This window comes from Notolepis coatsorum, assembly GCF_963971535.1.
Source record: "Notolepis coatsorum genome assembly, chromosome: 1".
Lineage (NCBI taxonomy): Eukaryota > Metazoa > Chordata > Actinopteri > Aulopiformes > Paralepididae > Notolepis > Notolepis coatsorum.
Genome location: NC_140165.1, coordinates 86,057,625 through 86,070,854, shown reverse-complemented (window position 1 = coordinate 86,070,854; position 13,230 = coordinate 86,057,625). Strand labels below are relative to the sequence as shown.

General features: G+C 40.4%; 1 protein-coding gene across 2 annotated transcripts in view; it reads left to right on the top strand.

Annotated features, from left to right (window-relative positions):
* LOC311227408 (transcriptional regulator ATRX-like) overlaps positions 1 to 13,230 on the top strand; it is a 183,642-nt gene that overhangs the window by 14,234 nt on the left and 156,178 nt on the right. For both annotated transcript variants that reach the window (XM_084313034.1, XM_084313033.1), the window contains exon 6: positions 7,628 to 7,744. In XM_084313034.1, coding sequence (XP_084169160.1) covers positions 7,628 to 7,744 — 117 coding nt within the window. The remainder of the gene's footprint in view (positions 1 to 7,627; positions 7,745 to 13,230) is intronic.

Here is a 13,230-nt window from a genome sequence, read left to right as displayed (position 1 = left end):
CCCCCCCCAAAGAAACGGAATAATTTCAGGTAATTAACACTATGGGTGCCGGCCAGAAATCCGGAAAATGACTGTGGATTGCCAGCGCTATTTGTCTATGGAGAAATTCCCCTTCTTTGCAGGGCTATAACTTTTTAAATTCTATTGCTACATTGCCATTATTAGGGCCCATTCAAAGTCCTATATGTATTGTTCATTGTGTAGCAACGTTAAACTTTTTCATTCACATATTCATAGTAAAGTATGGTCTAATGTATAAGTATGTTTTCATCTCTTTCTGCAGCTTTCTCCAGAACGTGATATATAGCCCCAAATGCATTATATTGATGATGAAATACAGTTTGATGGCAATCGGGGCGATATAAAAAATTTCAATTGGACGTACTTCTAGAATGATCTACGTATGATCTGATGATGACCGGATGGGCGGGGGATCGTTTATAATTCCGTGGGCAGCGTTATATCATTCATCTAGTGTGGGTCATATGTTCATCATAACAGTTTATATGGAATACGATAAAAAATAACGCTGAATCTTACCGTATCCTCCTCGCGCCGTTGGGCGATGAGCGTGGAACAGTCATTTACCTATTATGGTATGTAGAAATATCGGGTCCATTTCCAGCTTGTATAATAGTATATATGTCCAAATCATGTTGTTTATCGAGTTATTGGCAATCGATCGCTATGTATTGTGTCGAGATCGAGTCCCGGTAGCCAAACAGAGTGCCCGGAAGTAATACGGCCGACCAGCACAACCTCCATAGCACTTCCTGTTTGGCGATTGCGCCGATCGGCCACCAGATGGCGCTCCTGAACCGCCAGAGAGCTCAGTGGGTCCTCCTGGTGGATCTCAGGCCAGCGGAGGGGAAATATGAATCCGATCGCAGATTTTTGAAATATTGATATAAGGACGCTGTAAAGCGTCCTCTGGCAACTTGAGCATGGCCGGGAATGACGCTTTTAAGCGTTTTCCGGCAGTCAAAGTGTTAACATTACATATCTCTTGTTGTGGAATTAACACAACATTATGCATACTTTTGACAATAAATAAAATCAGAATTTGTTCTTACTTGCTTGCCTGGGTAAATAAAGGTTATAGAAATGTAAAAAAAAATAAATAAAAATTATTGAAAACCGATACCCGTATTTTCCGATATCACATTTTAATGCCAATATCGACCGATGATATCGGTAGGCCGATAATATCGGACATCCCTACTTATAATAATAATAATTCTACTAGGGCTGCTACTAACAACTATTTTGATAATCGATTAATCTGTTGATTATTACTTTGTTTAATCTGATAAAAAAAGTACATTACAGCTCTACAAAATAATAACTCGACACAGCTCAAAGTTGATTTATAGAGCACATTTAAAACAACTGTATTTGACAAGTGCTGTAAGGGTCAATAAAAGGCTAAAAATAAAATAAAAACACAGGGAAAGCAATGTGGCACAAAACATACCATGGTATACAGCACCATACAACGATACAAGTACAGTACAGAGATGCATGTTTAAACATACCATGGTATACAGCACCATACAACAATATACAACGATACAAGAAGTACAGTACAGAGATGCATGTTTAAACATACCATGGTATACAGCACCATACAACAATATACAACGATACAATAAGTACAGTACAGAGATACATGTTTTAAAATCGGGTGCCCAGCTCAGCCTGAGTTGAAAGCCAGGGAGAAGAAGTGAGTCTTTAGAGAGGACTTTAACATCTCTAGGGACTGGGCAGATCTAATGTGCAGGGCAGGCTGTTCCAGAGCCTAGGGGCAGATCTAATGTGCAGGGCAGGCTGTTCCAGAGCCCAGAGGCAGATCTAATGTGCAGGGCAGGCTGTTCCAGAGCCCAGGGGCAGATCTAAGGGCCTTTCTCACTCAGCTATTGGGATCGAATCACCGCCCCGGGGCACGGGGGGGAGTGTTCTCACTCAGACGGGCACACCCCTTTTGGGATCGAACCGGCGCTGATTCGTTTTACCCCCCGCTGAACCTGGGCCAGTTGGATTAGGTGGTTTCGGATTCGGGGAGCGGGGGGCGTGACACACAACGTCGTTACTGTCATGCTTGCTTGAATTTTGGGCAGATAACACCACACAGCAACAACTGGAGAATACCCACAAAAACGATATTTATGGGCAATTTGAGAGTTCAGACCTCAACCAAAAACAAGCATGTGGAACCTCACAGCTCAGTGGATGAAAACATGAAGCCACGTTACAAAGCACAGCACTTCTGGCTCGCATTAGGCCTGGCAATTTTTGTTTGCCATGCTATTTCTATACATTGGTTTCTTGTTTGAATGCATTTATTTCTATTAGACCAGTGGTGCCCAACCAGTCGGCCGTGGTCGACCAGTAGATCAATGACATGTAATATAATTGTCACGAGCGATGGGATGTTAGCTGCTGAACAGGCTAAGCTAACTAGCGTTAGCCGTTAGCTTAGCGTTAGCCATTGCTGTATACTATACTTTCTTGTTCGAATGCATTTATTTCTATTAGACCAGTGGTGCCCAACCAGTCGGCCGTGGTCGACCAGTAGATCAATGACATGTAATATAATTGTCACGAGCGATGGGATGTTAGCTGCTGAACAGGCTAAGCTAACTAGCGTTAGCCGTTAGCTTAGCGTTAGCCATTGCTGTATACTATACTTTCTTGTTCGAATGCATTTATTTCTATTAGACCAGTGGTGCCCAACCAGTCGGCAGTGGTCGACCAGTAGATCAATGACATTCAATATAATCGATGCAGCAATGTTACTAGTAAAAGGCTAAGCTAACTAGCGTTAGCCGTTAGCTTAGCGTTATGGTTAACCCTGCAAAACGCTCAAAAGCGGACTCTACAACACCATCCATTCGTGATAAAATGGGGTGGGTTATATTGACAAGGCTTGACAACAGAGGTTCAAATATAACTTCATATTTATTGGTTATTTGTTCATTTTATATCAGCATCCAGTCTCCGCCGTCGTGTTAAGACACTTCCTGTTTACATTTTCGAACGTGACATCATCGCCTACGGCAAGCGTAAACGCTCAAAAGGCAAACCGTAAACAGAACCCGTAGCGAACCAAGACTGCAGTGTGTACACAAACTAGAGGGGGGTTCGCATCAGATCTCGGAATGGACTAGAACGAAATGGAATGGAACCGAATAGGTGAGTGAGAAAGGCCCCTAATGTGCAGGGCAGGCTGTTCTAGAGCCCAGGGACAGATCTAATGTGCAGGGCAAGCTGTTCCAGAGCCCAGAGGCAGATCTAATGTGCAGGGCAGGCTGTTCCAGAGCCCAGGGGCAGATCTAATGTGCAGGGCAGGCTGTTGGCAGATCTAATGTGCAGGGCAAGCTGTTCCAGAGCCCAGGGGCAGATCTAATGTGCAGGGCAGGCTGTTCCAGAGCCCAGGGGCAGATCTAATGTGCAGGGCAGGCTGTTCCAGAGCCTAGGGGCAGCCACACCAAAGGCTTGGTCACCTCTGGTCTTCAGCCTAGTCCAGGGCCCTCATGTATCAACCTGACGTACGCACAGATATGTGCTTAAGCCGTGCGTACGACCATTCCTAAGCAAAGTGTGGCATTTATCTATTTGAACTTGTGCTTGACTTTGTGCGTATATTTAAGCACAGGTCGGACCATGCGTAGTTGACGCCCGGTGGTAGAATATTTTTACAACGCGGAAATAAGCACTGACTGCGCTCCGCGTAACTCAACCCGTTATTATTTTGCGCATATATTGCAGAAATACGGGAACGTTTTGATTATATTTAAAAGGCTTTGCCATTGTTAAACGTAATGAGTGGAACCCCGAAGCTGTAAGCAGAATACAAGTCATATGAACACCCACGATATAAACGCATTGCAACGAGAACAGACAGAGGTTATTTGTTGAGTGTATGTGTATTGTGTATACAAAACCCTTGCAATAAATGTGTCTTAAATGAATGAAAAGCATACATGCTCTGGACACAGAGCATATATCGTGTGGGTGATATCATGACTTGTATTCTGTGTCAAAGCCTAAATCAAAACGTCCCCGTATTTCTGCAATCTATGCGCAAAATAATAACGAGTTGAGTTCTAACAGAACGTATTACATGCTGGTAGGCTGATAGAGTAAACTATGATATGAATATGATATGATATAAAGGTATACTGGTCCGTCCGCGAGGATATCGAGGACTCGAGTTGGGGGACCCTGATGTAAACGAGACAAAAGTCTTTCTCTGGTCTGCATCCCCTTAACAATTGTGTGTATTGAGCCGTACTGTATTGTACCCATTCTGCAATCTGTTAAATAAAGTTTTCATTCATTCAGCCATTAAATGCAATTGGGGGGGGGGGGAATAACAAAGTAATAAAGATAGTGGACAGACTATGTAAATATGATGATGGGATTCAAGTTCGCGTTTTTATTGATCATAGGCATGCTGTCATAATCAAACATTCTAGAACATTTGTCGTCACAGATCATGTCATAATAGAACATAGGCTACATGGCATGGTCCATCGTGATATTGTGTAGACTGTTATTACTGTACCACCCATTGTGACAACAGCCTTGTGAGCTCCCGCACACAAACATGATGGAATTCAGTTTGTATTGATCACATAGGCAGGCTACATCATACATGGCAGTGAGATTCATTGTTCTTGTATATGCTCTCGTATTATTGTTTATATAGGCTACCCAATACTGACATCAAAATAGATTGTATGCCTCTAGAAGTCATATGCAGCAGGTAGAAAATTGACGGAAAATCCGTCGCGATTTGGAATAAAATTGAGGAGAACTTTAATCCCTGGGTATTAATCAAACAAAACGGAAAAAGGCAGTCATATTCCAGCACGGTCTTTATTAGTGTTTGCGCTGCCCAGGCAGCAATGGTTAATAGATATCATATCCGACATCACCGTACGTGTACCAGGGTTTCCGTTAGAAAAAATTGTTGCCGGCCTCAGTGTCCGGTAGATTTCAATCTACCGGTCAAATGAGAGAAATTCCGGTCAGAGTTTATTGAGCTTAAAAACAATTGATAGGCAAAAGAATGACAACAAAACAAAAGAATGACATCATCAAGGCATGTAGATTTATAATATTTTTACTTAAAACTAGGCTACTTTTCCGTATAAAGTCATATTCCAAATAAAATAAGTCCCGAGACTCGTGCTGCTGCTGACTTTAAATCAAATAGGTGTCTGTGGGCAGTCGCCCGACATTAATAAACAGTCTGTTATAATCACATTTTTATGAGCTAACGAATTCCGTTATATTGGACATTTGTATTAATTATATCAAGCGAAGAACTGAGAAATTTGGCAGAGAGAGACGGCAACATTATCGTGGGTTTGCGTGACGACTCTCTCTCTCTCTCCACCTCCCAATGACTTATTTGCGAGAGTATGTCGATGCAGAGCAGCAGATTCAGCTGTTATTGGCTCTTTTCTGGGGACCGCACAGCAGCGCCCCCCACCCAACATTGAATTGGAGTACTGCTGGAGTACTGCACTGTGCTGCTGCTGCTCCGGCTCTGCAGCTTCACAAAAGTTCGCACACCCAGCACTAAGCTCTCGCTGACAACGTCGTTGTCATTATTAGAAGCAACGATGAAACAAATGTAATGATTGTTTCGTTCATTGCATAGGCTATTTAATTTTAGTCTATTTTAATACAATTCAAATAATCAAATTGTGCTTAGATTCAGGGAATTATTTTCACCGGAGAGATTAAATATGTCGGACTTCAACAGATTTTGCCGGTCAAATACCGGTAATTACCGGCTAACGGAAACGCTGACGTGTACACGTCTGTCAGCCTGTCTCATAACACGCTTCCCTCGGTTTAGTCCATTTTTCCACATTTCATGGGGGTGGTCCATTACCGTATATGGTTAATCGGGGCGGTTTTGGTATGCAAATACGTGAAAGTGTGCACGAGCCTCGGCGTAGGACCACGGTGATAGTTATCATGACAGGTGTGCGTAGGACCTGTGTACGCACGTGTGATAAATCCCGTTTTTTTTGTGCGTGCACACATTCTAAATTCTGTGCTTACGTGTGGAAATAGAACATTTTCTGAGGAAAATTGATAAATGAGGGCCCTGGGGACAACCAGCAGCAGCTGATTGGCTGATATCAGTGCTCAGACAGGAGCATGAAAGTGCAGGAGTTCAGACAGATACTGAGGTACCAGCCCATGTAGAACTAAAAAAAATAAACAATTCTAAAACGCACTGGGAGCCAATGAAGCGAGGCCGCGACCGGAGTGATGTGGTCACGCTTTCGCTTGTGAGGAGACGGGCTGCTGCATTCTGCTCGATGCAGGCCGATGCAACAGTCACTGGTCGGGATACCAACATACATCGAGTTGCAATAATCCAGCCGTGTGTTGATAAAAGCATGGATTACCCTCTCTAAATCACTGGGGGAGAGATAGCCCTTTACCTTGGCTAGGAATCAAATAAAAATAACAGGTAACCCGATTGTCAAATTTAAAGGCGCTGTCAAAAGTCACACCAAGGTTTTTGAAAGAGGAGCGGATGTTTGACGTTAAGGGCCCCAGAAAACCAGCAGGATAATCTGATGGGTCACGTCCAAACATAATAATCTCTGTCTTGTTTCCATTGAGACGTAAAAAGTTATGTCCATCCAGGATTTTACATAATTTAAGCAGTCAATGATAAGGTAGCCATCCGTATCAGACAAGGTATTGTTCTTTTTCTACATCATTTCATGGAGCTGTAATTAAAAAAAACAAGGATTCAATGTCCCCGATGACATCACTGGTGGCCACATTAAAACTAATTTACTCAATAACTGTCAAACTAAATAAATGTGTGCAAAATAAATCGGCTTCAAGTGCCCCTTTTAAAAAGTATTTCAAATCAGTTAAAGTAAAGGTTGCTTATTTGTAGGGATGTCCCGATCACGTTTTTTTGCTCCCGATCCAGATCATGTGATTTTGAGTATCTACCGATACCGATATTTCCCGATCCGGGAAAGAATTTTGCCAAAACAAACCAATAGTATCCAGCTGCAGAACGGCAGACCAGCCACCTCAGACCCAAATGCATTTCTTTTGATTTAATTATACATCAAATGATTTATGCCAAGGATTGCAATGCCTCGCTTGAATTAAGTTAACTTTTCACCTGGATAACGTCAACATTTAGGGTGAATGTAATGTGAGAAATTGGGATTAAAAAATTTAAATAAAAAAATTGGGTCTGAGAGTGGCTGGTCTGCCATTCTGCAGCTGGATACTATTGGTTTGTTTTGGCAAAATTCTTCTGCTCTGTGTGACAATAAATAAATGAATGATGATATGCAATTTAAAACCAAAACTAAGGCCTCAGTATGAGTTTAAGACGTGAACATGGTCATGTTTGTTGTTGAATAAAAAATAAAAAGCTAAAAAAATAAAAATCCCCTTTATTTTTTTTGCCGATCCCGATCTTCGGAAAATCGCGTGATCGGGGCCGAATCGGGACATCCCTACTTATTTGTTCAATGAAAATAACAGTAGTGGAAATTTGGTATGAAGTAATGAAAAAGGTTTGTAGTGTAACCATGACGACGTGTGCCTTGTTTCATTCACATAGGCACCGAGTTGGTGTTTCCTGAAGCAGTGGGCAGTGAGAGAGACGACTTCAGTGGTCCTGAGTTCCCCTGGCAGAAATCTGCTGTCGTGAGGAAAGATGGTGTCAGACGACGTGGAGGTCAGCCATAGTTGTTTTGTTTTTTGTTTCTTTTTATTTACAAATACACACAAAACAAAGGTAAAGCCTAACAAAAATAATGGTTGGTTTCCGGTTGCCGACCGACCCTGCCGATTTAGGTGCGACCCAATATATTGTATGAGTTTAAAAAAAAATATTATATATAAAAAATAATTTTTTTTTTTTTTTTTTTTTTTTTTTTTTTTTTTTTTATAAGAATAAAGTTTCATAGAAATCTTAGTCAAACATTTAGTATTATGGATATTAAACATGCTGGCAGAGTACATGCATCCATGTTGTTGTGAACATTTTAATTAAATAAAGAAATTCCCTATCCATAGTCGCCGTGGGAAAGAATAAAAAAAATTAAATAAATTCCCTACCTATCCATGGCCAAACTGACAACCAACAGGAAACCAACAATATTTTTTATTATGCCTAAACACGATACAAATTAACTGACGGCACAATGAATCTGCCATTATGAATGAATGGAGAAAATTATGCATCAATTAGCACACCATGATATAGGGTTGCCCCCCGGACCCCGGTTCTAAACGGGAACCGGTACTAAATTAGAAAAAAAAACTGAGTATTAATAAGCTCCGACGTTATCGGTACTGCTATCGATACTCGAGAAATTATTATTATGATTTTTTTTCCAGAGGAATTTAAACGTTGCCAACTATCTCTCCTCTCTGTCTGCATGAGAAGCGAGGCAGCAAGCCATTACACACACTTGTCGCGAGCCGCTCACACATACACGGGTAGGGAGGTGCCTGTCCGTGGCTAGCTACGTTAGCTATGGAGCTAATAGAGTGTATCATCCAGCAACACTGAAACTGACTAACGTTAACGTTATGCAGAGTTCATCATTCATACTACACTACACGTATGAACTCGACATAGCGTTAACGTTACTCCGTTTCCATGAAGTGTTTAATTAGCAACAATCTGTTCTGTTGTTAAATGTAACGTTAACGTGGCTAGCTACGTTAGCTACGGAGCTAATAGAGTGTACCATCCAGCAACACTGAAACTGACTAACGTTAACGTTATGCAGAGTTCATCATTCATACTACACTACACGTATGAACTCGACATAGCGTTAACGTTACTCCATTTCCATGAAGTGTTTAATTTAACGATAAGGTAGGTATCCAACGCACTTCCGGCGAGGACAGGAAGCCGTCATGAAATCGTTGTAGTAATTTTTTAGTCTTAACTAAAAGATTTTAACAAAATAAAAAGCAGCAGCACTATTGCATAACTGAGTCACGTTTGCTATATATTTCTTTCTTTAGGGGAGTAGGACATTTGTTTAACAGTTTTAGCATGATGTTTTATAGATGGCCAGGGTAAACATGTTTTTGTTTTTTAACACTTTGAGCACCAGCCGTGTTTTCCTTTTTACCCCCTTGAATGCCACCATCCACGGCCAATGTTAACGTTAATATCGCCTAATCTATGTTTTAAATTATGGTTATGTGTCTAATCTGCCCGTCGCTTATCAAAGAATCATTTTCCAGTCAACATTGTCAAGGCAGATTGTATTTTTATCACTTAATTTCCGTTTGATAGCATTTTGAAAATCACCTGTTTTCGGGGAAAAAACAACCCATGCCTATGATAATCGCCTTTTACTGGAATATTCCAGAACGTTGTCATTTGTCGGCCTATTTATGAATCGTTTTCAAATAAACGCTAGATGATCGATAGTATATGTGTGCGCACGCTGGTGCCGTGCGCTGATAATCGCTGCTCTTATTTCCTCATGGCTTTTACAGTCAAAACAGCCATATCACATATCATATAAACGCTTATATATCCGTGAAAACAAGTCTGATTATCCTAACACTGATAACATAGATTCCTTACCTGAGGTCAGGTGGTATCCAAATGGTTTATTCCAATTTCCGATCGCCATTCAAAAAAATCGATAAATGTATTGATCCATCGTGTGTACAGTATAACCCATATTCGCCGTGGCTCAGAGGCTCCAGAATGAACTCTGGTAGACCCCGGCTGCATCAGTGAGAAGTAAAATGTGGAGTCAGAAATCCGTTCTCCTATTCACTTTCATTGAGTCCATTCCAAAAGGGTGATTTACCATCTGGGAGACGATAGGGGGTGCTTTTTTCACATCCGAGCGCCGGCGGTCCCTGGATCTCCAACGGTAGGCTCGCGTGATGCAATATGATTTCAGATCGCTAATAAAAAAAAAACACCAGAGAATACTCGTGACGTGGCATTCAACGGTCGGGGCGTAAACCCGAGAATAGCCGTGAGTGGCATACAAAGTGTTAAGAGGGGGGGGTTTGATTTGATTGAAGTTTATTTCAAATATGCAACACAACAAACAAATATCAAGTACAGATAATAGCCTTAAGCCGTTCAAATAATAAATTGTAAAACATTTTTTTTTAAATAATAATCTAAAATAACCGATAAGAGAATCGATAAAGTACCGAACCGTTAAGCAGTATCGATAAGAGTAGTAGTATCGATAAAATCCTAACGATACCCATCCCTACCATGATATGATATTTGACATGATATGATATATACAGTGATATAGGCCTAATAATTTTTCTTCGATTTTAGGCATTGCCACAAACTAAATGTATGGTATTTGGTGGTGTTCCTACCGACTGTGAAATTAAACTGAATTTAAATGGAACTGAAATTGAAAGAGTATATGAAACAAAATTCTTAGGTGTGATTATAGATCACAAACTCTGTTGGAAGCCACATATTATACAATATATAAAAGGTAAATTAGCCAAATCTGTTGGCATTCTGTACAAAACAAGGGAGCTGTTAAATCAGAAATGTTTGATTATTGTATTTTTCACTTGTTGTGCCATACATGTCATTGTGTTGAGGTCTGGGGGAATGTTTATAAAACAAATATAGATCCTATTATTAACTCTTTCTCTGCCACAGTGCCCATGCATCCTGCGGTTAGTAGGCCGGCGTTTCGTGACTGTTTTTGCGATAATTCATGATCTTTGCGGAGCTATTTGTATATTCTATATTATAGCTATGGGGAAATGGTATGGCTCATTTGACAGACACTATTGCAGTACAGCATGTAAAAAGGCATTTGTTTCTACTAGGGCTGGCCCCGAAGCCTGTTTTTGGGCTTTGAACTTCGTCAGGGTTTTTCGAACCGATGCTCGAACCTTCGTTTTTAATAATAATTTAAAAATAATTCTAAATTATTTTATTTTATTTTATTTTTATTTTTTTTATAAATATCCTCAAACTAAATCCTCAATTTGAATAAAGTGATTCATCTGATTAAATGATTTTTTTTTTTTAATCAACTTTCTTTAATGAATGAACTCATCAGTTTTAATACTATAATATTAGTGTAGCCTAATCTTTATCTGCAACTGTGAAGAAAAAACCCATTGGTTTAAACAGAATGAATAGACACATAAAAGAAATATATATACCGGTATAAAAACTTTTATTAAAAATAAAAAATTCGAATGTTGATTTAGAATTCAAATGCCAACGTAACCAACAAAGGTTCGAACGTATGGGCTCAGCCCTAGTTTCTACACACTGTAGTTTATTACACGCTGAACATTGCCTATTTCCGGAAGAATCCACTTTTTCCGTAGATCCGCGAGGGGACACTTTTTATGCAATAAGCCCGAATCGTTCTGGTTCATTCCCTGAACCCCCAATTACTCTCAAATCAAAGGTATATAACATGTACATATGTACCTTCACAAACTCATCAAGGGGGGCTGAGGTAGTCTTACCCCGAAAATCCGATCGTTAGAAAAAGCCTCATTTATGACCGGTACAGCAAGCCACTGCCATAGTTACATAAACATGTTCCACGTTCGGTCAAATATACGTAGGGGGTTCTTACCTTAGCCAGAAGGTAATCCAAGAAGAATAATTCCAATGATCCCATCGGCGATCGCGATTACAAGTTTATATGTAATTACACGTTTACTGGACACTCGGTTTTGAGGCGACGGATCTGCTTGCTTTGGGAGAGCTCCTCCCCACAGAGCCAGTCTCGATGCCTGATGCATTCAATGGCGATAATGCTGCCTTCCTGCCTTCCTATCCGAGTTCAAATGGTAGACGATACTGCCATCTGGTGATATTCGATCGGCATTGCAGTTCAAGTGTATGTGGCTGTGCCAAAGTCTGTAGCACAGGGATCAAAGGAAAAAGATCAACCGATCTAATAACGTATATATACGTGATTGGTGTTCAACACATGGCGAGCAAACATGTATATATACGTGGTTGGCGGAGATTGAGTTAAACTACAGAAAATAGCTATTAGAATAATAAACAAAGCTAGTTACCTTGAATCGACAAATGCCATTATTCATAAAGTCCTGCACTTAAAAATTTGTAGATATGGTGTACATAAAAACCTTGGAAATAATTTTTCCTGCTAAGAGTAAAAGCCTACCAGTTTGTATTCAATGTCTCTTTAAACCAAGAGAAGGAAAGTATAATTTAAGAGGGTTATCAGGGCTGTACACTGCGACGAGATGGTCGCAAATTGCGCCCTAATTTAGTCCGTGCGAGTTTAAAATAATATCTGGGGGCAAGCTTGCGAGTACTGATTTCAACCCTTCATTCGCATTTCACTCCTTAATTAATCCATACAAATTGGATACAAAAGGCATGTAGATTTATAATATTTTAACTTAAAACTAGGCTACTTTTGCGTATACAGTCATTAAATTCCAAATAAAACAAGTCCCGAGTTGAGACTCCGTGCTGCTCCCAACGAATCCCAATAGTATGCAACTGCAGAGCCGCAGAGCAGGGACGCTTTCAGGTCCGGTCACAGGCCCGCTCAACAGCGCCCCCCACCCAACGGCTGAATTGCCAATGGCTGAATTGGAGTATTGCACTGTGCAGGCACAGAGGCCCCGCTCTGCGGCTCTGCAGCTGCATGCTTTTCGCTAAATCCAGCCGTCGTTATCCGAACACTACACACATATCATAATGTTCACGGCAAACTGTAGTTGATCACCAGGTATGTTTTATTAACGTAGAATAATTTATATAAGAAAAACGATAGGGAAATCTCTTCCCTTTCTCCACTGGTTAAAAATGCCACAAACTGAAATTGAAACTTGCTGTGTGCCGCAGTGATATGTGTTTATTATGAAATGACAATTGCGTGTTGACACGCCCACTGCGCGAAGCCTCCAAATAACTTTTTCCAGTTTGCACATATCTATTATCTATGACTAATTCTATCTATTTTTAGGGGCAAATGCAGTGAAATAGTCGCGCTGTGGTTACATCATAGAATAGAATAGAATAGAAATACTTTTATTATCCCGTGGGAAATTAGACACTGCAAATCGCTCAACATTTAAACATTTAGACAGGACAGGTCACAAATTAGAATAATAACACAAATCAAATCAAGTTGCCTAGGATAAGAGTAGAGTAAAATAAAATAGGATAAAATGAAATGAAATAAAATA